At 40.6% G+C, this 27,599-nt stretch overlaps 1 protein-coding gene across 3 annotated transcripts in view; it reads right to left on the minus strand.

Annotated features, from left to right (window-relative positions):
* CDKAL1 (CDKAL1 threonylcarbamoyladenosine tRNA methylthiotransferase) overlaps window positions 1-27,599 on the minus strand; it is a 325,960-nt gene that overhangs the window by 107,960 nt on the left and 190,401 nt on the right. For all 3 annotated transcript variants that reach the window (XM_087707390.1, XM_087707388.1, XM_087707389.1), the window contains one exon: window positions 2,978-3,144. In XM_087707390.1, the coding sequence (XP_087563516.1) occupies window positions 2,978-3,144 (167 nt within the window). The remainder of the gene's footprint in view (window positions 1-2,977; window positions 3,145-27,599) is intronic.

Genomic DNA, 27,599 nt, shown 5'->3' on the forward strand with positions numbered 1-27,599 from the left:
TATTCTTAAGGAATTTGCTAGCTACTGGGCTAATTGAATATTAGCTTGGTAAAATCTGAAGCAATATGTTCAGAAGATCAAATAGATTTTTTTTGATGTATCACCACTGTGTTTGTGTACTATCTAGAGATCAATTGTGGGTTTTTATTTTAAGAACAGTTGTTCCTGTTACATATGAAAGCTTGTCTGCCCATTTTCTATGGCTTAATGTGTTGCATCTCCTCAGCCAATTGAAGCTTACTGAACAAAGAGTATCTTAAGGCAACATCTGACCTCTGTTTTTTCTTTGAAAAGTATTGCTTTGAGATAAATTGCCACACCAACAGATGTGTCTGTTAATATTCTTTTCAGAAAGAGCTATTTGTATCTTGGAAAATGAGGCTTGCTTGATTTTTCTCTCCCAGAGAACAATGAATGTCCTTAAAAAAAAAACTGCTGACCAAAGTTGTGTGAATGTCGAGCCCTTTTTAATGCAGAAATGGACTAATATCTATAACGAGACTGCTTTATGATCCAGAGTCAAGGAGACAGAAGCCCCATTTGGTGACGTCTATATAATGCCACTGATGTAAAGCTGAGTAAGTATGGGATTCTGTCCTTCATTCTTCTTTTGGATGAGAACAGAAAAAATACGCAGGCCAAGTGACAGGCAAATTAATAATGGAATAGTTATGGATGCATTTTCAGAAATGCTCGGAAGTATTTACAGATTCATAAATTTGGCAGGCAAGGGTGCTTTGGAGACTTCCTGTAAAGGAATGCATGAATGATCTTGGGGAAAGATGGCAAGAGATGCTGTCCAGGAAACTATCAGCCAAGAAATGCAGGAGCTCCCCAGTGGCTTAACAGTCAAACCATGACATTTAGGAAGGGCCTGCCCTAATGAATCAAGCGGTTAAAAGTGATGGCAGAAAGTTTGCACCTTTATACTTGCAAGATTTTGTTAATGTAGCCTTACAATAAAATTCATCTAATCCTGTTTTTGGTCTAGTTTACCTGGTACAGCTGACACTTCCTGCTGCACAAACTCCTACACTGTAGTTACCAATGAGCAACTATTTATGGCAGAGGGGCGCTACTTTTTGGTCCATCAGAGCTGTAGGAGGCAAGTTTTTACCAAAGGGGTGGGCTGGAATTTTGATTTTTTTTCCCCCTCTGTTCTTTTTCAAGGGGGAATTACTTTTAAAGAAACAAGCCTATCAGAGGTTTCTAAGAATTGCAGAAAGATTGATTTAGGGCATGGGTGTCAAACCCGCGGCGTCACGTGACGTATTGCGACATTGTTATCTTCGCGGAACCGAAGCGGATGTGGTCTGGCCGTGATGCATCTGGTCCGCGGGCCACCAGTTTGACACCCCTGGTTTAGGGAGAGGTATATCCTAGAGGTTGCAGGCTGCATGTACTTGGAGTAATCAAACCGCACCATTAAAATGCATTTATGCATGTTAATACTATATTTAATGAGAAGTGATAAAAAGTGAACTTATTACCGAAGGGAGGATTAAGGTAGTTCTGTGAGAAACAGCAGACCAAAGACTAGAACTGCCATCTTTGCAGCCAATCTTCTGAAATGCGCTGCCACACTCAAGATAAATAAGACAAGGAAGCAGATTACTGACTGCAGACTGTATATTATGTATAACTCCCCCTTGGAAAGTTTGCATTACTTAAAAATTGAACTGACATGTTATGTTTCCCCCTTGTTCTTTTGGTTGGCCTTTATGCAGAATATAAATATACTATGTATATTTATAAACATGCAAATAAAGCCATTCTGCATGTAAACAAATCCTAAAGAAAAAGTTAAGAACAAACTGGGCCTCCTCCGAATTCCATCCGCCAGTCAATGTCGACTGGCGACTACACGGAGGAGAGACTTTTCTGTTGCAGCTCCGACCCTGTGGAACGATCTCCCCGTCGAGATACGCACCCTCACCACCGTCCAGGCCTTCCGCGCAGCCCTCAAGACCTGGCTCTCCCAACAGGCCTGGGGATAAGTCTCTAATTTGCCCCACCCGAGTGTTGAATGTTGAATGCAAGTTGTGTTTTTATTACTTTATTTGTTTGTATATTGTTTATTTTGATTTGCACCCCCTCCCTGGTGATTGTAAGCCGCCCTGAGTCCCCTCAGGGAAAAGGGCGGCCTATAAACCCTAATAAAATGAAATGAAAAAATGAAAAAAATATATCAGTATTTCTGCTGCTGTATAATCCTGCTAACTAATTCTGGTACGCATCTTGGGATAAAATGTATTCAAAGAAGTTCAAAACAGCATAAATAAACTATGCAAAATCTTCTGAAGTATGTTATTACCCATTAACCTGTGATGATTCATCTAAAAATAGCATAGGTCTTGGGTGCTGCATTGAGAAGTGCCAACATTTCAGTTGGAGAAGTTTCTAGAACAGGGGTTTCACTCACGTTGCCACCACTTTCTTCCCTTTCGCTAAACGGGGCATGGGCGTGGCCAGAGCGTGACGCGTCCGGCCTGCAGTTTGACAGCCCTGTTCTAGAACATTGCACAATCTTGTGAATGCAAGAGGAAAAGAAAGTGTTAAATAGCAGCCTGTCCTTCCGCGTGGTATTATATGGGCTACAATTTGCAGTATCTTCTGCCTTCAGCTTTGCTGAATGGTACTTACAGCGTTTTGTAATCCAAACACGCATCTCCAGGGCATCAGCTCAGGGGAGGATGAGAAAATGTGCATTATTTATTTCCCCGGTGGCCGACACTTTTGATATATTCCTTGGCAATTTGTTTATGAACCGTTCCATCCAGAATGGGCCTCATTGAACCTTTTGGGTTATGTTTCTTCATGAACTTGCCCGTTGCTTGTGCAATTTCTGATCCCATCTTACCTTGCGTTTTTGTGTTATGAATGCGGTTGCAAGAGAGACAAGCTGCAGGCTGTCAGCCCCTGCCTGATGTCAAAGGAAGCTGGTTAGTCACTGCAATTGCTTTGCTCGCGAACGTACCTCCAGATGCTCTAAAATATACGGCGGGTTTGTCATGCCAAGCCTTAGCATTGCTCCCTCAGGGATCACTTCCACTAGCTTCCACAAGAGAGTCGGGAGGTCTGTGCCAATGTCTCTGCCATAAGCCCCGGTATCTTCGCTGGTCAGCCATATCTCGCATACTCCTTCTGTCAACAAGAGACAGACAGAGAGATAATTAACAAACCTGCTTTGGAGCTTGTTATTTTATTATCCAGCTGCTCACCCTTTTTAAAAATGCACTATTTCATAATCCTAACTATTATGCAGCCAGGCTGGGTATTCAATTGCAATGAAAGAGACATATCCCCTGGGTAGTGGTGGGTTACTGAGTTCATTTTATGAGCACCACAGTACTACAACAACGCTGTGAATTATTGCTTGAAAGTGATTAACATTCACAGCCAGTGACTAATGTGAGACGCCTTACTAATGCAAGTTAAACATGAGTAGAGAGCTTCTTTCTCATCTTGGGGAGTTGCTGGCCTATTGGGCGTCTTGAGCAGTACTACTTAAGCATGTAGTATTTTGCACTGATCAAACTGCTAAAAGTGAGCTGACTAATAGTTTAGTTACAGCCTATAAAAGTCCCAAGTACTTGGGAGATAAAACAAGCGACTTGCTGACTAATCCAATTATCATCTACAGTTACAACACGGAACCTTTATATAATATTTACAAGGCCATTAAAATTTGTTAATTGCAAAGACCTTCAATGTCACCTACAGACAGAGTCATTTCGAGAAAAGTTGTATTTTTCCCCCCTTCCAAGCAACTGACATATATTTTCAATGAAGCTGCAAGAAACTCAAATATTTCGGCTGCACCATAAAATGAATAAAACTCTTGTACATGCAAGGTAATAAAGATTTTTTCCAATAAGTTATCACTTCGAGACATTTTGTCATTTCTGTCTGCTGCCTCCGAATGCAATGTTGTAAAAATGAGGCAAAAAACCCCCGAAACGTGCAGCTAGATCCTTCCCACCAAAACTAGACTAGTCTTCAACCTTGAAGAAGTGCCTAATATTTCAGTCCCAAGCTTATTTTAATTGTGAATCTATACATAAAAATCAATATTAAGAGTTTTCAATTGGAAAATGACAGGAGGTTCTAATTCTGTTTTATTACACTGTACAAGAGAACTGTGCTCAGATATTTTAGGGAAGGTACTGATATATTGGCGTGAGTTCTGGAAATCCTGCATTAGGAGGAACTGCAGGCCATGTTTATTTTGGAGAAGATGAAGGAAAGATGAAATAACAGCCTTCTGTGTGAATGGCAGCCATGGGGAAGATGGAAGAGATGTATTCCCTTCTTTTCCAACCAACAGCACTGGAAAGAATGTGTGGATGTCAGCCCTCAGGCTGCCATCCAGGGGGACCCTTTCCATCACCATGCCCGCTCAGCCATGCTTACACGCCACTAACGCTGCCACGTTGATGCTGCTTCTCTGATGTCGATTGAGCCTGTAGCTGCATGTGGCTCTTCTACTCGGGTGCAACTGCCTATTCTGATGTAACTTTTCTACTTGGGTGCAACTGCTTACTCTGATGTAACTCTTTTGCTAGGATGCGGCTAACCAGGGGGTGTGGCTGAGGGTGTGGGTCATGGTGACTGGTGATGGTGGGTGGGTGTCATCTGGGTGGAGTTGTGGGTGGAGTTGTGGGTGGAGCTGGGTGGGGTAATGGTATATATATAATTTGTATTGTATTTGAGCTGATAAATAAATGAAGGGAGACTAGTATAGATCTATTTCAAGCTATTTAGCTCTCATCAGCTAGCCATACCCTTACTGGGATTTGAACCTGTGCTGTATTACATATTAAGCAGTTGTGTTAACCACTAAGCCACAAGGTTCTCCTCCTTTATCCTCCTACATATATGGGTGATGGTGTTAACTTGGTTAGAACTGACTTGGATTTGATTACCTTGGTATCATTGTCATTTAGTGCTGGTTATCACGTAGTTTGCTAGAGAGAGATAAAGGTTTTTCACCAAACAAACTGAATCTCTGTTTGTATGCAACGTGAACGCCGGAACGTGGCAGTGGAAATGTCAGGGACTGAACTGTATGGTCTCTGAGGAATTGTCATCATTTTATTATTCATTACTGGGTTGCATCTGAGTGGAATGAAACCCTGCCTTGTCATTCTAAGTATCTGACCAACACTAAAGAAGCTGACATTCGACGTAGCAGCAAATTATGGTTCAAAGCAGAGCAGAAATAATCTGCTAAAACATGAAACAGAACTTTGTTTAGAAGCCTATTGTTCCTGGCTTTATAACTCTAGAGAAGATTATTTGAATTATTATCTGGCCATGATGAAAACAATGTGCTTATCTCTATCTGAATCAATAATATTGCCAGATACATTATACAGGATGGCAGAACACTTTTTTAAAAAAACAGGATACAAAAATATTTAGGAAATAGTGTAAGTAGACATTATCCACTGTTTTCCCGTTAGAAATATTCATGGAAACACCGGGCGCTTCCAATGAAAGGTTCAGATTTATAATTTTTCCAACAAATCATTCCTCATTTTGACCTATGAAGACAGTTATGGTATGCTGCCTTGCGAATGCCAAATTAGTGTAAAAAAGAATCACCTAGAATAGGAATACAAACAATATTGACATGGAAAATAACAGCCTTGTTCGAAAACTACATAGGTGAGGATCATTAGCCCCCTGGTGGGTTGAAAATTAAATTGCATAACAAGGAAGCAGCTGTAACAGTAAATTAACAACAACAGGAATAAGTCTTTACTGCTCTGACACCAGGATATTAAACAGGGAATCTCTACTTTAAATACAAATGCAATATCAAATGTTACAGAATATTCTTATAACATACATATTTCATGTATGTATGTTTGTATGTAGGTATGTGTACCGTGTACACACACACACACACACACACACACACACACACACACGATTTATGAGGAGATAAAGAAATTAAAACACTTGTGTTGTCAAGTTAAACAAGAGTTTGCTCTCCCCTCCGTCAAATCTGATCTATTACCGGTAGCTGAATTGATCTTCATTAGAAACTTTGCTTCCTTTTTTAGAGATAAAGTAAAACAACATTTAACTACTTTAGTATTTTACAATCCAAATTTCAACAGGAAGACCAATACATAAAGACTGCCATCAACTTTCAAAGCAAGCTAAAATCTAGTGAACTTTTGCAAAACAGATTCTGCAAACTTCTCAATCTACTTCTTCATCAGGATGCTATTCCAAATAGAAGGTACAATGTCACTGTGACACAGAAGGTGGCCTCCTGGATCCATTATGTGACATTGCTTAATTGACTGGACCTAAACCAAACCACGGCATTTTTTGTTGGACTACATGGGGCAGATGAATGCTCCAGGAGATAGGTAGTGCTTCAAATGTCCTTCATAGGTAACATTTAGCATTGAACTGCATTCAGAAATTAACCTATAATCAGTGTAACTCAGGTAGCAGGGATATTATATAGTAATGATGATTAACCTTTTTCGATCAGAATTATCAAAGTTTCAAAGCAACTCTGTGCTCGAACCCCCAAAATGCAATGAACACACACCCTGCCCTCTGCGCAAGCATGTGCAAACCCCATGTGCCCTGCTTCCTGCGTATGCACGTACAATCCCTTACACGTGCCCCGCCCCCATGCACGCCTGCATGATCCCCGCATGTGCTCTGCTCCCCCACATGCGCAGCAGAGACACAAAGACCAGCTGTCCAGCACGAGGGGCACGTGCATGTGCGGCGGAGGTGAACTTGGGCGACTGCTCTCGTACCATCAGAGAGGGTGCTGCGTGCCACCTCTGGCACATGTGCCATAGGTTCCCCATCACAGTTATATAGGTAGAGCAAGACTTGTCCAGTACTCTTATGCAGCAGCATCCTGGACCAGATACAGCTTCTAAGCAGTCTTCAAGGGTAATTCCATGTAGAGCACATTGTAGTACTCCACCCATGAGGCAACCAAAGCCTGAATGACAGCAAAGAGGGTCTCTCAATACAAGAATGGATGTAACTGATGTGTAAACTGCACCTGTGCAATGGCCTTCTTGGCCACAGCTGTCACCTATTCCTCCAACAGAAGCTGAAAGTCTACCAAGATTCCCATATAGTGCATCAATCCCAAATGCACGGCAACCTGTGTGGGTCAGACCAATGGATGTTGGAGCTGCATGCTTTGGAAACAACAACAGTTTTGCAACCAAGCACTCATTGGAAGAGAACAGGGAGGTAGCAATAGCAACAGAAAAATTTTAGTCTGGACCGGAGTCCAGATCATTGTTAAGGACCTTCCAAGGAAGCATGCAGCTCCCTCCCTTGCCTCTTCAGGTGTCGATTTGGTCTTCCATGAACTGTACTGTCTGCTTTCCCTGCTTTTTTACGTTCATAAATTTTTCTTTCCCCAAAGTTTTTAAAACTCACAGCCTGTGTACACACAAGACATTTTTAAAACTCACAGCCTGTGCACAAACACGCACATACTCTTCCACTTGAGAGACCGCCTCCTGCCAATTACCTCCTTGCGACCTATTAGATCGCATAGATTAGGCCTCCTCCGAGTTCCATCCGCCAGTCAGTGTCGACTGGCAACCACACGGAGGAGAGCCTTTTCAGTAGTAGCTCCGACCCTTTGGAACGATCTCCCCGTGGAGATTCGTACCCTCACCACCGTCCAGACCTTCCGCACAGCCCTCAAGACCTGGCTATCCCGTCAGGCCTGGGGATAAAGATCGTAATCTGTCCCCACCCGAATGATGAATGAATGTTGTGTACTATTTTTTACTTACGTATCGTTTTATGTTTACTGTTTTGTACCCCCCTCCCTATATTTTGTAAGCCGCCCTGAGTCCCCTCAGGGAAAAGGGCGGCCTATAAATAATAATAAAACTAAAACTAAAACTAAAACTAAACTAAACACTCTTTTAAAAACGTCTGAATGAATCCAGGAAGAGGGAAGAGGCAGAGAGGCTGAAAGTGTGTGTGCTGTGCACAGGCTGTGAGTTTTAAAAACATCTGAGTTAATCCAGGAAGAGGCAGAGGGGCTGGAAGAGTATGTGCATGTGCATAGGCTGTGAGTTTTAAAAAACATCTGAGTGAATCCAGGAAGAGGGAAGAGGCAGGGGGACTGGAAGGGTGTGTTCCTATAATATCTTCCAGCCCCTCTGCCTCTTCTCTCTTCCTGGATTCACTCAGACGTTTTTTAAAACCCACAGCCTGTGAACACGGACACACTCTTCTAGCAGCCCCTCTGTCTCTTCCCTCTTTCCCAACATTCTCCCCCCCCCCACCTCAGCCACTCACCAGTTCTTTTTTCTTCTGGTTCTTCTTCTGAGAACTTTTGGGCAGCATGGTGAGGATGGGCGGGGCGAGTGAAAGAGCGAACGAGGGGAGGGAGCATTCCGGTACGGGGCCTCCTGACCAATGGGTACGGGAAGGCATGCTAAATTCACCATCCGGTACAGCTGTACTGGTTCGTACCGGTTGAAACCCATCCCTGATATATATATCCTTTTAACATTGTTTAGATTACATGTTTATAATACAGAGAATACACTTTTTTCCTTAGATTATTCCAGTTTAAGAAAAGGATGGTCCTGTGTTGAAAGATCCTCTTTCCAACCTCTGCACTTTGTAAAAAAAAAAGTTTTTGTCTTCAAGAATTTTTTTTATTCCATGCCTTTCGAACAGTTTAAATCACATTCCTACCAGTTCTTAAATCTGAAAAAGTAAATTAAATTCTCTATCAAAGGCCAAGACGATCTGTGAAACAGCAACTGGGGTAGCTAAAAGATTACAACTTTCCTTCCCCCACTTACACACATTTTTCTCTCTATGGTTCTTTCTTAAAGCTTTACTGAAGACTTTGAAAATGGGAACAGGTTACCCGTTGAGTGTGTGAGTGAGTGTGTGTGTGTGTGTGTAAACAGAGGCTGGGTCATTTGGATTGCTAGATAAACAGATTTCCACACCAGGGACATATATTTATGTAATATAGTGTTTTTTAAAAATCAAATATAGATGGGAAAGTTTATAACTATTTGCAGACCTATTATATAAGGAGAAGAGAACACATCAGATAATATTTAGTATATTTGTCAGCATTCCGATAGGGTTGACTTTTTATGTTTTATGTTAGAGCAGGGCTGTTCAACTCGCGGCCTTTGGGCCAGATGCGTCATGTGCTGGCCACGCCCATGCCTGGTTTAGCGAAGGGAGGGGAGTCATGAGGTGGCGCAGTGGTTAAATGCAGCACTGCAGGCTACTTCAGCTGACTGCAGTTCTGCAGTTCGGCTGTTCAAATCTCACCGGCTCAGGGTTGACTCAGCCTTCCATCCTTCCGAGGTGGGTAAAATGAGGACCCAGATTGTTGTTGGGGGCAATATGCTGACTCTGTAAACCGCTTAGAGAGGGCTGAAAGCCCTATGAAGCGGTATATAAGTCTAACTGCTATTGCTATGATACATCAAGTGACACCACTGTGACGACACGAGTTTGACACCCCTGTGTGTTAGAGAGATTAACATATTCATATTTGTTTTTTCCCCCTTGGTTTTGTATATGTTTTTTCATTTTTATTGTTAGTGTCGGATGGTTGTTAGTTTGCTTTTCTCTTTTTTTTGTCTTTATTTTGCATTTTAACTTTGGAAATGAAAAAAAATAGAAAAAAATTGAAATGGGAACATTTCAATCCTATTGCAATGAGTGAGATTCACTGTAGGGAAACCATATTAGGAAAAAAATTATCCTAGCTGTGACCTTCAATACCTTCACCCCCGCCTCATTCTTATCAATAATGGCCTGACCATTTTGTTATTCCCTTTTCAGCAGAGAATTCTTCTGGCAGTTTGCCATATTCTCTATGTAAAAGAGAAGCCTCTCTCCCATGTACCTTTTAAAAAGACCATCTGCCAAGGATAAGTCTGATTTTTAAAGCATTTGTCAAAAATTGCCCGCAGTCTCAAGAATAATTAATCTGAAATTGCCATTTCTGCTCATGCCTTCAGAATTCATTAGTGACATAACATTAGCCTTCAAAAAACTAACTCAGATATAGGTAGCGAGCTTAAAAATCCAACTTATTGAAGCTCATTGTTAAGGTTAATCTCGCTCTGGCTAAATTTTGTGGGTTTCGATTAACTGCATATCCTTAAGCTAAAACATAATAATTAGAGATAAATCCTATTTATGGATTAAGCAAACTAGTGTGACAACTTCAGAAATAGCATTGGAAACTTGTACTTTCCAAAAAGCAAAAATCTGCTATAAAGAATGAACTGATAATGAGGGGGAGAGAGAGAGAGAGTGGGGGAGAGAGGGAGGGAGGGAGGGAGGGAGAGAGAGAGAGAGAGAGAGAGAGAGAGAGAGAGAGAGAGAGAGAGAGAGAGAGAGAGAGAGAGAGAGAGAATCTCTCATGGAAAGAAAGAAAAGGGGAAATACTTTCATCTGTTGCTATTGCTATTAAAGCACATTCTAGTTAAGCTTGTCTCGGCTTTCGTTACTGGACGGAGGAGGGGGTCAGAACACATGACTAAGTAAATAAATAAATACAGAATTATGCTTATAACTACATATATTATATGACACGGAGAAACAATACAGTCTAGTTCAGATATATACGTGTACATGGCGAGAGGTTTACCAGTGAGTTACTTGTGAGTTTACCAGACGGATGGCCTAGGAACAAAGCTGTTACAGAATCTGGTAGTCTTTCTAGGAATACTTTGAAACCTCCTCCCAGAGGGGAGCAACAGAAACAGAGCGTAAAGTGGGTGTGTGAGATCTCTGACAATGCTTTGAGCTCTAAGCACATAGCTCTTAAAGCAGTATCCTGAATGACAGGAAGTGAGCTTCCTATAATCTTCTCGGCTGTCCTTACTACTCTCTGAATGGACTTTCTCTCTGAGGCACTGCAGCCACTGAGCCTTGGCAATGAAAGAAGTGGGCCAAAGTTAACAACAAGGAACATTGGTTGCAAGGAAACACTAAGAGGGGTGTTGGACAAGCAACTGCAAGAAACCCAGGTGCTGCCACCTTCACGTGGCCTGGATCCCCCTAAGAAGTAAAATTTCATATGCTACCGAAGAAAGGCCTAAGGCAGAGTTCTCTAACCTTTCCGCCTTTGCGAACCAGCTTGGGGGGGGGAGGGCTTTGCGTGAGCAGCCAGAAAGCGTGTACACTCCATTTGCATGAATGGCTGGCATATGGTCCCACCACTTGTGCAAATGGAACACGTGCACACATGCTTGCCTGCTGTTTGCGCAAATGGGGATCATGCATATGGTGGCCGCCTACCACTTCTGTGGCCCAGTTCCAAATAACTCACGACCCAGTAGTGGGCTGCGGCCTGGGGGCTGAGGTCCCCTGGTTTAAGTCATTAATTATTACTTAAGGTGAAACATTACAGGTAGTCCTCAACTTATGAGCAAATGTTCTGTTGCTAAATAAGGCAGTTATGTGAATTTTGCCCCCATTTTACGACCTTTCTTGCCACCGTTGTTCAGTAGGTGAATGAAGTTGTTAAGTTAGTAACACGTTTGTTGGGTGAATCTGGCTTCCCATTGACTTTGCTTGTCAAGATCCTTCTGTATCTTAAGCCTGTCTTCTGGAGTGTTGGCTATTCCTGTCAGCTTGGTGTCATTTGCAAATTTGATGAGTTCCCCATTTATTCTCTCATCCAAATCATTGATGAAGAGTACTGGGCCTAAAACAGAGCCTTGGGGTACTCCACTGCATACTTCCCTCCATGTAGATGCAGTTCCATTGAGGACTACACGTTGAGAGCGGTTGGTCAGCCAGTTACGAATGCATCTGGTGGTGCTGTTGTCCAACCCACATTCTTCTACTTTATCTAGTAGTAGGTTATGGTCTACCTTATCAAATGCCTTACTGACGTCCAAGTAAACTATATCGACGGCTTTCCTCTGGTCCACTAATTTTGTCACTTTGTCAAAGAATGCAATAAGATTAGTCTGGCATGATCTGTAGTCTGGCATAAACTATAATCCATTGATTAATAATTAATTATTAATTGATAAATAAATAATAAAATAAATAAGTCATTGAACCTGGATCTTGCTATAACCAATGGGAAAAAATCAGGTGAACTGATTTCATTGCAAGCCTGAATTCCTCGGTAACAATTGTTGCCGTGTCACAAAATCCCACATAAATATTTGATGGAAAAATCAAACTAATTCCATTTCATCTTAGCTTGTTTGATTAAAAAAAGTACTGAAGGTAAAAATAAAGCAATTTCCTGAATTAAGAGGCTAACTGTAAAGGTAAGGAGGTTTTAAAGACAGATTCTCCCTTAAAAGAGGTGTGCTATACATTTTTCACTTCAGCAGTAAATAGGTCTGTGCAATCATTAAATGCTAAATGGAGCATAACTATTTTTCCTATTCGAATGCAAAGCATTGTATTTGCTTATAAAAGAGGTCATTCTACCCCTATAGGGAGTTTTTGCTTTTGTGGCCTGGCAGAGTCTGAACTAAGAGCCCTTTCTCACAGTAGGTAGCAAGGGAGGGAAATAAAAAAAATATAATGGCTCACTTGATCAGTGCAAACAGTACAATAGCTACGCTCTATTAACAAAAACAGACTCTAAAGGAAACAAGACAGACAGAAAAGTCTCTACTGTTATTTTAACCAGTACTTCTGGATTATCATGTGTATTCTATTGGAGGTGGGGAATCAGTAATATCATTTGTCATGATTTTAGGATTAGTTGGCCACTCTAAAGCTATAGGGAAAATTGAACTGCAGATGAGAAAATGCAGGTTTTCTGATGAGCCAAAAATTAAGCATTTCCCATTAATGTCCTGTTTATGAGGGGCATTATCACATGTGCGTAAGTGTTTGTGTTTGCACACATATAGACAAGCATACCAGTGGTGGGCTGCAGGTGGTATGCCCCAGTACAGGCATACTGGAGCCTACCCGGAACACCAGGTACTGTTCTGGTACAGTGGTCCATCCGGAGGACTCACCCGCCAGCCCGAACTCCTGACCTGTCCTTTAAAGTCTTCAGCGCTTCCGTGCATGTGCATGGCACATACAGGGCCTGCGCAATGCTTCGACGAGCAGCTGGAGCGTCACAGAGGCTTGCGGAAGCATCGCTGGCAGCTACAACGCAAGCATTGCTGCACGTCCATGTGGGCGATGCTGGGCCTGTTGCAACCGTACCGCTTGGAACGGGACCTGGAACCCACCACTGAAGCATGCATACACACACACACACACACACACACACACACACATCCATTCTCTCTCTCTTCCTGTGTATATTTGTGTGTGTGCGAGTGCGCGCGCGTGCGCACACACGTGTTTCCTCTGTTTAAGCATGTTCAATTCTTGGAGGAGACTGCCTGAAGAAATGTCTGCAGTTTTCTTGGCAAGGTTTTGCAAAAGTGATTTGCCATTGCCTCCTTCCTAGGGCTGAAAGGAGGTGACTGGCCCAAGGTCACCCAGCCTGCTGTGTACTTAAGGCAGAATTAAAATTCGCAGTCTTCCAGTTTCTAGTCTGATGCTTTACCACTAGACCAAACTGGCTTCCTCTCCCTCCCTCCCTCCCTCTCTCTCCATATATTGTATATACATCCATCCACATGTCTTACAAACCAGTAGAAGAATATGCCTAATCCACGAGACTGCAGAATATAAATTCTCACTTACAAATATGGGACAGAAGGATATTGCAATAACAATACCACCGAGACTTATATACCACTTCATGATGCTTTACAGCTATCTGAATATTTTGTTTTGAATATGAATAAGGGTACATCTATGGAATTTGTATGGGATGCAAGCAAAGCGTATATGAGAGGAGTTTTGATGAATATAAATAAAACACATAGAAATAAGCAAGGGTTAAAACGAACAGAACTGGAAGAGGAAATTAAGAGAAAAGAGCTGGAGTTAACAAGGAAACCAGACGATACAAAGGTTAAGGAAACTATTAACATATTAAAATCTCAATTTGACATGTTGATCTCTGACCAGGTAGCTACTAATTTACTATATGCAAAACACAATACTTTTTGTAATGCAAACAAACCTGGCAGATGGTTAGCTTATCAGATTAGGAAAAAAAGGAAAACTCGAAATATATCTAAAATGATTTACAGAGGGAAGGAGGTGTTCCAACAGGAAGAGATTCAAAAGGCTTTCTGGGAATTTTTTACAGAACTGTATAAAGGGGATAAAATTAATGGTTTAGACATAGACAAATATTTAGACAAGGAGAAAATACCTTCAGTTAGAGAAGAACACAGGCAAAAATTGAATCAACCAATAACCTCGGGGGAAATCCTGCAGGTAATTAAGCAATTAAAGCCAGGGAAAGCACCAGGTACAGATGGCTTGACAGCGGTTTACTATAAAAACTTACAGTTAGAAATGGTAGAACCTCTTAGAGAATTATTTAATATGATTCAAACGGAAGGTAAAGTCCCTCCATCTTGGAAGACAGCGTTTATATCTTTGATACCCAAAGAAGATCAAGATACTACTCAACCCAAAAATTATAGACCCATTTCATTACTGAATGTAGATTATAAAATTTTTACTAAAATATTAGCAAATAGGTTAATGTTGGTCATTCAACAATTGATACATACGGACCAAACAGGTTTTATACAAGGGAGACAGATGAAAAGTAATGTCAGATTAATTATTAATGCATTAGAATATTTGGGAAAGAACAACCAGATCCCTGCTGCGTTTATATTTTTGGATGCTGAGAAGGCCTTTGATCGAGTTAACTGGCAATTTCTGTTGAAGATATTGCAAAAAATGCAGATAGGAGATAATTTTTTACAGTCAATTAAAGCAATATACCAACAGCAAACAGCACAAATCATAGTCAATGGAAGTTTAACAGACTCTATTCAAATTGGAAAAGGTACAAGACAGGGTTGTCCTTTGTCCCCATTATTGTTTATTATAACTTTGGAAGTATTGTTGAATAAAATACGGGGCTTGGATGGTTTAAAAGGGATCAAGATTAGGCAGCAAGAATATAGAGTCCGCGCTTTTGCGGATGATTTGGTCATAATATTGGAACAACCGCAGGAATCCAGTAGGGTTTTAATGAATACGATTAATCAATATGGTCAAGTGTCTGGCTTTAAAATAAACTTAGGAAAAACCAAAACATTAGCTATAAATATGAATATTAAACAAAAGGAAGAATTAGGAGTGATGCTAGGATGTGAGGTAGTTAAAAAAGTCAAATATCTTGGAGTTAACATTTTAACTTCAAATGGGAAGTTATATAAGCATAATTATGAACCACTTTGGCATAGCATACAGACAGAGATGAAAAAATGGGAGAAATTGCACTTATCTTTGCTGGGCAGGATAGCGGCAGTGAAAATGAACATTTTACCAAAATTTTTATTTCTTTTCCAAATGTTACCTATACTTAAAAAAGATGCGAACCTTTTAGAATGGCAGAAGGGTATCAACAAATTTGTGTGGGCAGGAAAGAAGCCGAGGGTAAAGATGAAAATAATGCAAGATGTACGTGAGAGAGGAGGACTGAAACTACCTAATTTAAAACTATATTATGATGCAGTGGTATTATCTGTAATTAGTGATTGGATTCATTTAACCAATGATAGAATATTGAACATTGAGGGACACGATCTGGTATTTGGTTGGCACGCTTACCTGTTATTCAACAAAAAATTGGATAAGAACTTTAAAAGTCATATTTTAAGAAATGCTTTATTGCGGGTTTGGAAGAAATACCAATATAAATTAAATGACAAGATACCCATGTGGGCAATTCCTAGACATGCAATTGAAAATATGAATACAGCACAAAAACAGGACAGATTTACTTACAGACAGCTTCTTACCTCGGAAAGGGGGGTATTACAATTAAAATCTTTAGAGGTATTAAAAGAGGAGAAGGTAATTCAAACATGGTTCCAGTATGGGCAATTACAGGCTAGGTGGAAAATAGATCAAAAAATTGGTTTTATTCAAGTTGAGGATAATCTGTTTAAACAAATAAGAGATCAAAGCTTAATGCATATAAAGAGGATATATAATGTATTAATACAGATGGATTCGGAAACAGAATTAGTTAAAGATTGTATGATAAAATGGGCTCAAAATATTGAGGAACCAATAATGTTGGATACATGGGAAAGAATCTGGGTAAGAAATGTGAAATTTACACAAGCTCAAAATCTGAGAGAAAATTTTTACAAGATGTTCTATAGATGGCATTTAGATCCTAAAAAGTTGGCTTCTATGTATCCGAATGTACAGCCTAAATGTTGGAGATGTGGTTCTCTCGATGCTACATATTATCATATATGGTGGACCTGCCAAAAGGTTAAAGCATTTTGGATAAAAATATGGTGGGTCATGCAAAATGTTTTTAAAAGAAGGATAAAGTTTAGTCCTCAGTTATTTTTACTAGGTATATGTACTGACTTTACAGTGGTAGAGACCAATTTGACTCTGCACCTGATAACTGCAGCAAGACTGTTGGTGGCGCAATATTGGAAGAAGGAAGACTTGCCTACAATTCAAGAATGGACATTGAAAGTAACAAACTTAGCTGAAATGGCTAAAATATCGGCATATCTCAAAGATCATTCAAATGAGAGATATAAACGAGACTGGAAAAAATGGATTGACTATATACAAAATAAATACGGGACTAAGAAATTCCAGTTAGCCTATGCTTAAGATCAGAAATGATTTAAATTGTTTAAAGTTAGTTCAGTAAGAAGAAGCTAAGGTCAATCTAGAATGTTATTAATTTCTTTATTTCTTTTTTCTCAATAGATTTTAGACTGTGTTAGTTAAAATTCTATACCGTGTACGGGTTCTGGGAAGTCGGGGGGGGGGAAGGAGGAGGGGAGGTGGGGGGGTGGAGGGAGGGAGGGGTATACACACAAAAAAAAATTGTACTTCAATGTTTTAATGATTGACAAATGATGACATATTTGTGTTTTTTTTTTAAAGAAAAATAAAGAAATTATTCACAGTGATGATGCTTTACAGCCCTCTCTAAGCGGTTTACAGAGTCAGCATATTTCCCCCCACAATCTGGCTCCTCATTTTACCAACTTTGGAAGGATGGAAGTTGAGTTAACCTTGAGGTGCTCAGAATTGAACTGCCGAGCTGCTGGCAGCCAGCAATCAGCAGAAGCAGCCTGCAGTACTGCATTCTAACCACTGAGCCACCACGGCTCAGTAGCTGATGGAGAGACAGTGTGGTGTACTGGTTATAGTGCTGGACTAAGAGTGGAGGAACCAGGTTCTAGTACTCCCTTAGGCAAAGAGGTCATCTGGGCTGCCTTGGGCAAACCATTCTTTCTCATCTCCCCAAAAGCCATTCAGCTCTATGCAAAATGGTTGAAGAACAAGCTCTCACTGCATTATGCATAGATAGCTTTGCCATGTGACCTAGGCAAAAGGTACAAAGAAATAGTCCTGCATTCAGTCCAGGTGTAAGAAAAAAAGAACAAAAATATATTTGAGACAGAGGTGGGATTCAGCAGGTTCTGAACAGTTCTGGAGAACCGCTAGTGGAAATTTTGAGTAGTTCGGAGAACTGATAAATACCATCTCTGACTGGCCCCACCCCCATCTATTCTCCCAGCTGATCGGGAGGGAATGGGGATTTTGCAGTAACCTTCCCTTGGAGTGGGGTGGGTTTGGAGATTTTACCGTATCCTTCCCTGCCCACCAAGCCACGCCCACCAAGCCACGCCCACCAAGCCATGCCATGCCCACCAAACCACACCCACAGAACCGGTAGTAAATTTTTTTGAATCCCACCACTGATTTGAGAGCCATCATTACGCTGTTCTTCATTGCCTTGCTTAAGACTCTAGGAGCTGGTTTAAGGGACTAATTAAAACACGGATAAAATAAAATAAAAGATCACATAAAAGGAAAGAGAAGAAAGTGAGAAACAGCATACTATCAAGGAGTTTGCCTTACTGTGTGATATATAATATATATCAAAGCCATTATTGCTACAATTTAACCAAACTTCTGTTTGGAAAATTTACTATTAATTTTGCCATTGCTGCACATCTTCCAAATATGATTTTCCAATCTGATATTGCTGGGAAAGTATCTCGTTTCTGGGCTAAATCTCTCTGCTAGCTAAATTTGCCCTCATGGTCATCAAACATATATCTTAATAAATTGTGATACATTTAACTTATTTCTTCTGGAAAGATTCCCCATTAAGGAACCCCCCCCCCCCAAAACACCCCATTTTGAAGTTTTTTATATGACTACTACATATGACCCACGATAAAGACAGTAAATCTAATCCATTGTGCAGGTAACCAGCCTGCTACTAGGTTTAAAGAGGAATACCAGCTGTCCTTTACAGTAATTTAATCCTTGGTTAATGGCCATTTCTTCAGTGACCATTCGAACTTACGATGGCGCTGAATGAGGAGACTTACAGCCAGTTCTTCAATGTTATAGCCATCACAGCGCCCCCATAGTCATGAGATTGTGACTATGACAACCGGTGTTTGCAATGACAACAGTGTTAGCGCCTGTGGTCATGTGATCACCATTTGGAACTTCACTGCTGGCTTTTGAGAGGAAACGTCAATGGGGAAGCCAGCTAGAAGTCATAAATGGTGAGCACGTGACATCGCACCCAGTAGCTGCAACTGAAACGTTGCCATAAGTCATCACACCATGTGATGATGTGTGCTTTACGGCCGCATTGACCTGGGTACTTGAGAGACCGCCTGCTGCCAATTACCTCCCAAAGACCCATTAGATCACACAGGGCAGGCCTCCTCCGGGTTCCGTCTACTAGCCAATGTCATCTGGCCACTACCCGGGGGAGGGCCTTCTCTATGGCGGCTCCGGCCCTTTGGAACGAGCTCCCCGCAGAGATTCGGACCCTCACCTCCCTCCAGGCCTTCCGAAAAGCCGTTAAAACCTGGCTGGGGTCGATGAGTTCCCTTCCCCTCTCGAATCGTGTGGCTGTTGGTTGTTTTAAATGCCCTGTACTTTCTGTTGTAGTTTTTGTGTTTCCCTTCCCCTCCTTGGGTTTGTGCGCCGCCCTGAGTCCCGCCGGGAATAGGGCGGCATATAAATAAAATGAACCTTGAACCATTGCTTAGCAAGCGAGTTCTTAATCCCATTATTATCCTTAACGAGGACTATTTGCATGTTCTGATAGTTGACTCCTTCCAACACAGCTGAAGGATGCTACTCTTTGATCTCATGCAAGGGAATCAAGGATCCTGCCTCCAAGGAGAAAATAAAGACAAAGATAAAACCCTCCTATATTCAGTGATTCTAGATAGAAACAGCGGTTACAAGAAACTTGATTTGCTTTCCATAATTAAATTCTAGTACCTGATCTCTCTCTCTCTCTCTCTCTCTCTCCCTCTCCCTCCCTCCCTCCCTCCCCCCTCCCTCCCTCCATGCCCTTTCTGTATGTATTATGCCATATCTGTAATCTCTTTGGGGATTTTTTTTTGTCTAAAGAATAGGAAATGAAACAAATAAATAGTAAAGGAACAGCAGGCTATTTATTGATGGTTGAAATATTAACACGGTCATGGACTGCTATTATTAAAATATACACGATAGTTATAGCTAAAATATAAGGCACAAAGGACCTTATTTTGAAGAATTACAGGAAATGTTAATGGGACCTACACACATGGCAGGATGTGGTGATGATTTTAAACTATTTATACTAAATAAGAGTTGGAAGCACTTTGCATAACTTGTTTCTATAAAAACAGATGTCTTCCCACATTTTTGCAATACCAAAGCATCAATAGACACACACACTAAATAGAACAGGGTAGAACAGAACAGAATAACAGAGTTGGAAGGGACCTTGGAGATCTTCTAGTCCAACCCCTGCTCAGGCAGGAAACCCTATACCATCTTAAACAAATGGTTGTCCAATCTCTTCTTAAAATTTTCCAGTGTTGCGCGCAGTAATGCCGGCTGCAGCCCACCTCTGCTCCACACTGCAGGTAAGAATGTATGGATCAGGGTTACAATATTCTAAAGAACTTTTTTTCCTCTATAAGCGACACGGAAAACGGTTAGCAGAAAATTACACAGAAAAATTACAAGACCAATTATATGCACCTCAGTTCTGTACACACTGAATTAATTGTAAATCCCATTAAAAATCGTGGGATGCTATCTAAATCTGTGTAGGTCAAATTTTGGGTTGAGAGAATGTTGGTGAAATAATAATGAAAAGATTGGTGGTTTTAAAGGTAAGAGGAAAAGGGCATTTGCATTTAAGCTGCAAATGGTTAAATGAGGTTGAAGAGTCAAGAGGACAGACCCCTTAGTTTATTTAGTTACCATGGCAAGCTTCCACTGGAACAGCAACAATACAACTCTTTCCTAACCTTTTATTAAAAGGAGGAGGGGAGAAAAAAATGAAGTATGTTGCATTTATTCTTTATCTTTTGAAACTTCTGTGGTAAGAAAGGTTCTACTTGAGAATTGCTGAAGGTATTAATTACTCCTTTGGGAATGAAGAGAAATAGCATAAAAGGTCTTGAATTGTGTGCAGTCCAGCCCCATCCTGTTTGAAACAAGACATAATTAAATAAGCACAAAAGGGGAGAGAAAATGATAGCAAAATGGAAAAATCCTGTGCTTGGCTTTGATCATCACACTGGCTCCTGGGAAGTGGCAGGCTCTGGCCCAGAGAAACAGACAGAAGAAGAGATGAAGCAGCTAAGAAAAAATCGACAACTAAAAAAATAATTATTTCATTCCTTATTAAGATAGCATTTTCCTCTTCCTTCTCCTGCTTTTGAACATGATCAAGCGTAAATAATCCATGAGACTGGGACTGCTAAAGGGAATATGAATTTAGGTCTGCATTCTCAATTATCTTACTAACAAAATCACTTACATAGGAAAAGAAGAGAAATGGGCAATCTCCTAAGAGTATCTTCTACGTAAAGGAAGCAAATTCCTAAAACTCATCAGCTAAGAATATTTTTCGTTTTTCTGCTCAGCTCCAGCCCAACATGCTTTAGGGATCACTATTCAAAAGGGACTTCAACATATATAGGAGGGAAATTTTAAACCGTAATGAGCCTCACCTTACTCTCAGATTTTTCTCGCAGGACTATACAATGATTGACAAGGAAGGGCATATTAAATTCTTCTTTCCCCCCCTTCTGAAAGAATAAAGTAAGCATTTTGGGACAGGACAGATTCCCAAGGGGTTTTGAAGGGACTAGGCCAGAGGTGGGCAATTAGAGTTGCATTATAAGCCATGAACTTCAACTCCCATAATTCCTGAGCCAACCATGCTGGCTCAGAAATTCTGAGATTTGAAGCCCACAGGTTGTAAAGGGATCATAATTGCCTCATCCCCACTCCTGGATTAGGCCATGGTACTTAGAACAGTGGTTCAAGAACCTATAGCGTTGAAAGGAATGTGTTCAGATTGTCCATTTTTCTTTCTTACTACAAGTTTAAGAGTTGTCAATTATTACCTCTATGAATATGACAATTAAAAACCTTCTGTAATGTTTTGGTGAATAATACTGTAGTTGGGCAATCTGAATAAGCCAGATCCACTTCTTAAAAACATAGCAAATTCCCATTGAGAGTTGAAGTATTTCCAGGTATGGCTCTAGTGAAGAACCAGGTAGACATCTTCGATGAGTGAATAAGGAAAATAGCCAAACTATTCTGTGTAATACCATTAGTTACATTGGGCAAATATAGTTTGGCTGTTGTACTTTTTTGTGGGTTTGAGTTTGAGTTTTATTTCATTTATATGCCGACCTTTTCCCTAAGGGGACTCAGGGCGGCTCACAACTCAAAAAGGGAAGGGGGGAATACAAACAGTTTAACAAGAACACAAAACTATACATAGTTAAAAAGCACAATAATCATACCATTCGAGATAGGGGCAGCAGATCTTTAGCCCCAGGCCTGTCGGAACAGCCAGGTTTTAAGGGCTATGCAGAAGGCCTGGAGGGTGGTGAGGGTTCGAATCTCCACGGGGACTTCGTTCCAGAGGGTCGGAGCAGCCACAGAGAAGGCTCTCCTCCGGGTAGTCGCCAGTCGACACTGGCCGGCGGATGGAATTCGGAGGAGGCCTAGTCTGTGGGATCTAATTGGTCTAGTGGAGGTAATTGGCAGTAGGCGGTCTCTCAAGGGAGAGGGAGAGTGGCGAAGGGAAGTGTCTATACATCTGTATTTTTCAACCTGGACAACTTTAAGATATGTGGACTTCACTTGCGGAATTCCCCAAAATCCATACACTTTAGAGTAGCTAAGTCTAGAAACAAAAGTTTATATGTTTATATGCAGAAAAGGGACTTTATAATGAAAGCCTGAAGTAGAGTAGAAATAGAGTAGAGTAGAGTAGAGTAGAGATAGAATAGAATATTCTTTATTGGCCAAGTGTATATGATTTTTATTTGTGTAGGTATGCTGGTCTTGTTGTATTCGGGTCTTTTCCTGTGTAAGATTGAGATTGTCTTGGCAACGTTTTGGCGAGGTCTCACTCAACATCCCCAGGCTGGTGTTTTCGGCTTAAAGCGTGGTCAGAGCTGCCGTCTTTCTATAAATCTTGTGTGTGTGTGTGGAGTGCTGGGTTTGTTTCAGTAAGTGGATTGATTGGATGTGTGGCTGTATCATGATTGGTAGATTGGTGCTGATTGGTGTTGGCTGTGGGTCTGTTGTTGTTTTGTGCTGTAATGGCCTGGGTGGTGGGTGGGGCTCATTTGTTTACCAGGGCTGGTTTCCAGATGTCTGGTAGGTGGGAGGTATCGTCACGTTTATTCATGTTGTGGGGGTGTTTCTCTATTTCGATAAGCTTCCATAATTATTGTCTTGTTGAAGTGCTTCAACAAGATAATAATTATGGAATTATAACTTCAACAAGAGAAGGCCAGTTGTTCAACCTCTTATCTGTATGCAGACTGAACACCATCTCAAAGGAGACCTATGACTGCTGTATCACTTGCAAAATTCAGTATTTTAACTGAGGGATCCTTTGAGATGCAGTCATTGGTGTAGGGAGAAAAGAGTAATGGAGAGAGAGCACACAGCCCTGGTGTGTTTTTAGCTGTGGCATAAAAACTGTGGCGATGAGCTGTTTCGGTGTGTTTATTTCACACAGAGGAAAAAAGAGCAGCCACATAACTTTATTAGAAATAGTGATTTAAAGTGAAAGTCTTAGAGCACTGTAACTTCAACTAGATGCAGATTTGCATAATGGACTATAATGGCATCAAAAAAATGGGAAAGACAAAGTAGACAGTAAATATTCAAGACTGTTAAAAGTTTTGGTATAAATATTTTTATACTCGAGAAGGTTTGGTGTACACATTAAATTATTCAACTATTCCTAGATATGAAACAAACTGTATGATAACTGCCAAAATGTTTCTTTCAGTTTCAGCTATATATTTCCTAATGTCAGGGATATGAACCGAGAACCTTTCATAATCTTTGAAATGGAACGTGAGTTGGGACTACAACTCTTGCAATTACAAGAGATCCATCCTTTAGTCCTAGCATGCCTGGAAGGTTCTAGTTTTGAGAAAGTTGAATTATAATGACATACAATCCTGGGCTAGAGATGACACTGAAGTCTTTCAGTATCAATCTGGACATGGTGATGATTTACCATTCTGATCTTCCGCCTATAGCAGTTACTAAATCTAACAAATGTAACTGAATATGACAATTTATTAAACTATATATTCCCATATCAGGGTACATAAAAACAATGGGAAATCAAATGATTTGAAATTCTCTCTCTCTCTCTCTCTCTCTCTCTCAATCTCTCTCTCTCACTCTCTCTCTCTCTCTCTCTCTCTCTCACACACACACACACACACACACACACAAAAGTTATGTCTCACTGAACTCACATAAGTCCTATTTATGTCACTGCTCCCAGGTCAGCAAAAATTGGGGCTGATTTACCACCATCTGTGCATGGAGATATTTTCATTTTACATTAATTTTAAGCCCGACATTTAATAACCCATCTAAATTTTGCATCTGTGGGTATTAAGTTCTAAGCACTCTCCCTGTTTAATTGATGATCTTGAAGCATTCCTGTAAAAAACAGTGAAATTTACTCTTAAAAGAATGGAAGCACAGACAGGGCTATCTATCTATCTATCTATCTATCTATCTATCTATCTATCTATCTATCTATCTATCTATCTATCTATCTATCTATCTATCTTATCTATTTATTATTGTTTATTTATTTATTGTTTATTTATTTATTTTTTATTTGTCAAATCTTTATCACTGTTCATCTCACAAAAAGTAACTCTGGGCAACGTGCAATAATTAATTAAAAAAATAAACATATAAAAGTAGTCATTATTTATTGTTCCTTGGAATACTGAAGACAAAATGCTCAAGAGAAGTGTTTTGCAGATACCCCGGTAATGCACGGCTGCTTGTCTAGTTTTTGTTGCTGAATATCCTTACAACACAACCTGACAATCCCTCTACAATGAGTTAAGGTGGCATGGAAAAGAGTTTAGACACACAACATTGGAGTTGTCAACAGTTGAAGAATGAAAACAAAGATACATTGTGATAGGAATTTCGGGGAAAGGGCTGCATTTCACAGCCCATAAATCCTCTATTTCACCCTTGTGAATAATATATGGCATAAAGTATAATAACACATAAAATATATTAGTGGGAATACCAGTCTTCTTAAAATCAATATATATTTATACACGGTAGGAGCCATGTAGCTTATTATCAAAGGGTGGGCATTTGATTTCATGCATTTATATAAATGATAAATCTTAGTTACCATCTGAGGAAGAATAATTAGACAACTGTAACAGATGAATCTTCCTCTAGAATAAGACTCCTAATAAAGGAGAATATTTGTAGCTCAGAGTTAAAACGAGGGGTCCTTGGCCCTCTCTGAGCTTGGCTGTTTTTCATTATACAAGCTAGGTAACATCACTAGCCCTGATGATGTTACCTAGTTGGGGTAGTGAAACAATTTAGTAAGCACCAAGGACCCATCATAAAACTCTCTGTCCAAGGCTCATCACTATCCCCACTCATCACACTCTTCCCCTACAGCTATTTAAATGGTATTCCCTTTATTTCGTGTATCACAAAGTCAAAAGGCATCAACAAATTTGCTCATAAGTGATTCTTGAAGAACAGGATTTACTTGATAGTAACTGAACTTTCAGCTGAATGTCAACAGGATGGCCACAGCCTCTAGTATAAAGCTAGCACTATCTCATTGCTGGAAGTAAGATCTAAAACTCGCACCACTGGATTACCATTGTTACTGTAGTACTACAGTTTACCATTGTTACTCTAAACCTGGCAGACCTCTCTGACATACTTACTTCTCCTCCAGTGGAGGGTTTCAAAAATTGTTGGAACCTACTCTGTGAGTGTGGCCTCCTTTATGGAAGTGGCTTGCCACCCATGTGACCGGATGGGAGTGGCTTGCTGCCCATGTTACTGGATGGGAGTGGCTTGCTGACCATGTTACCGGATGGGAGCGGCTTGCCGCTCATGTGACCGGATATGAAATTATGAATTAGTACTTAGGTCGGTCCAAGTAGCTATTCAGAAGTTAGTGGTTAGAAGCAATCGTAAAGCAAGATATGGAATTAAAACCAGAAATATTTTGTTGGCTATTTGAAAGGGATTATAATATATATATTTAATTTTACACATGTTAGCAGCTGCTGGAATTGTGTTTGCACAAGTGGAAAAACAGAGATATGTAAATGAATAAATATTACAATGTGCAGGAATAAATAAATTGACAATTAAAATCAAGAAGGCTTTGAAGACTTTTTCACGTGGGATTGGTTTTAGCAATTGCCAACTAACGGAAACAGAAATTAGAAATCCAAAAGTATGAAAGAAAACACCAATTATGTAAGGAAAGGTCCCTAAAACGTATAAGGAAATATTACTAGATCATTATTAATGCGTAGATAACTGCGGGACATTACACACCCACCAGTGGTGGTTTTCAAAATTTTTTGGAACCTCTTCTGTAGGTGTGCCCTGCTTTCCGGGTCCACTGGCGGAACCTCTTCTAACCGGTTCGGTAGATTTGACGAACCGGTTCTACTGAACAGGTGCAAACTGGTAGGAACCCACCTCTGTTCTCCTCCTCCGGAAGTAAAACAACTATGTTCAACTCTTTTCTGAGAAAACTAGAAGCAGCAGAAAGTATTCTGGGAACTTTGCTACCAATCTTGACACCACCAAATAATGGTCTGCTCCACATGCAGAATCTTGTATGCTTCTCTAAATTCCCCCATACTCCCTTGTACACAATCAAATCAATCATGATAAAATGAACACAGGTTGCAAAATCTGCTACTTGCATAACTGTAGAAGATGCTGTCGCACAGGTACAAAACAGTGGAGCTGTCAAGATCCACATTTTATCATTTTGGGTTGGTCATGTTAGGGTGCTTCAGAGGTGGGTTCCTACGAGTTCGCACCTATTCGGTAGAACCGGTTCGTCAAATCTACCGAACCGGTTAGAATAGGTTCCACCAGTGGACCCGGAAAGAAGCCACACCTGCAGAAGAGGTTCCAAAATTTTTTGAAACCCACCACTGGTCCTTGGATATGATTATTCTACACTATCATGCTCATATTTATAAAACTCAGTGCCTCTGTGAAAGGTAAGGATGACTACTGCGTTTGTGGTGCAATCAGAACATTGCGTGTATTGAAGTTGTTTTAACGCAAACCAAAGATGCCTTTTACAAAACAAGTTTACATCATATTCTTATGCATGCCAGTGCTGTGTTTGAGGTAATTTAAGGTGGTTCTGACAAGTGTCGTCGGCATCTTCATATCCGGTCACATGGGCAGTAAGCCACTCCCATCCGGTCACATGGGCAGCAAACCACTCCCACAAAGGAGGCCACACCCACAGAGTAGGTTCAAACAATTTTTGAAACCCACCACTGAGGTGCTTGTTCTTGTTCGTTATCATCTCTCTGATTAGCCCAACTCCTTTGTCAGTATTTCTTTTCTTATTCCCAGTTATACAGTCATTCATACTCAGTATAATGAGTAAAAAAAATACAGCATCGCAGGCAAACTCATAAGGTCATAAAGTTGCCATAGCTGCCCATCCCTGCTTTAGGGAAACCTATTTAAACGGGTATTAGGTAAAGATTCCCCTCGCAGATGTGCTAGTCATTCCTGACTCTAGGGGGCGGTGCTCATATCCGTTTCAAAGCCGAAGAGCCAGTGCTCTCCAAAGACCTCTCCGTGATCATGTGGCCGGTATTACTAAATGCCGAAGGTGCACGGAACGCTGTTACCTTCCCACCAAAGGTGCTCCCTATTTTTCTACTTGCATTTTTACATGCTTTCGAACTGCTAGGTGAGCAGAAGCTGGGACAAGTAATGGGAGCTCACTCCCTTACACGATGCTAGGGATTCAAACCGCCGAACTGCCAACTTTTCTGATAGACAAGTTCAGCGTCTTAGCCACTGAGCCACCGCATCCCTTTTTAAACTGGTATTAAGAAATAGTTTTTCACAAGATTTGTTTTTAGGACAGAACTGGGGAGCTT

This window comes from Thamnophis sirtalis, unplaced genomic scaffold, assembly GCF_051295495.1.
Source record: "Thamnophis sirtalis isolate CommonGarterSnake01/CBP01778 unplaced genomic scaffold, rThaSir2_p1.2 scaffold_2, whole genome shotgun sequence".
In the NCBI taxonomy this organism is placed as follows: domain Eukaryota; kingdom Metazoa; phylum Chordata; class Lepidosauria; order Squamata; family Natricidae; genus Thamnophis; species Thamnophis sirtalis.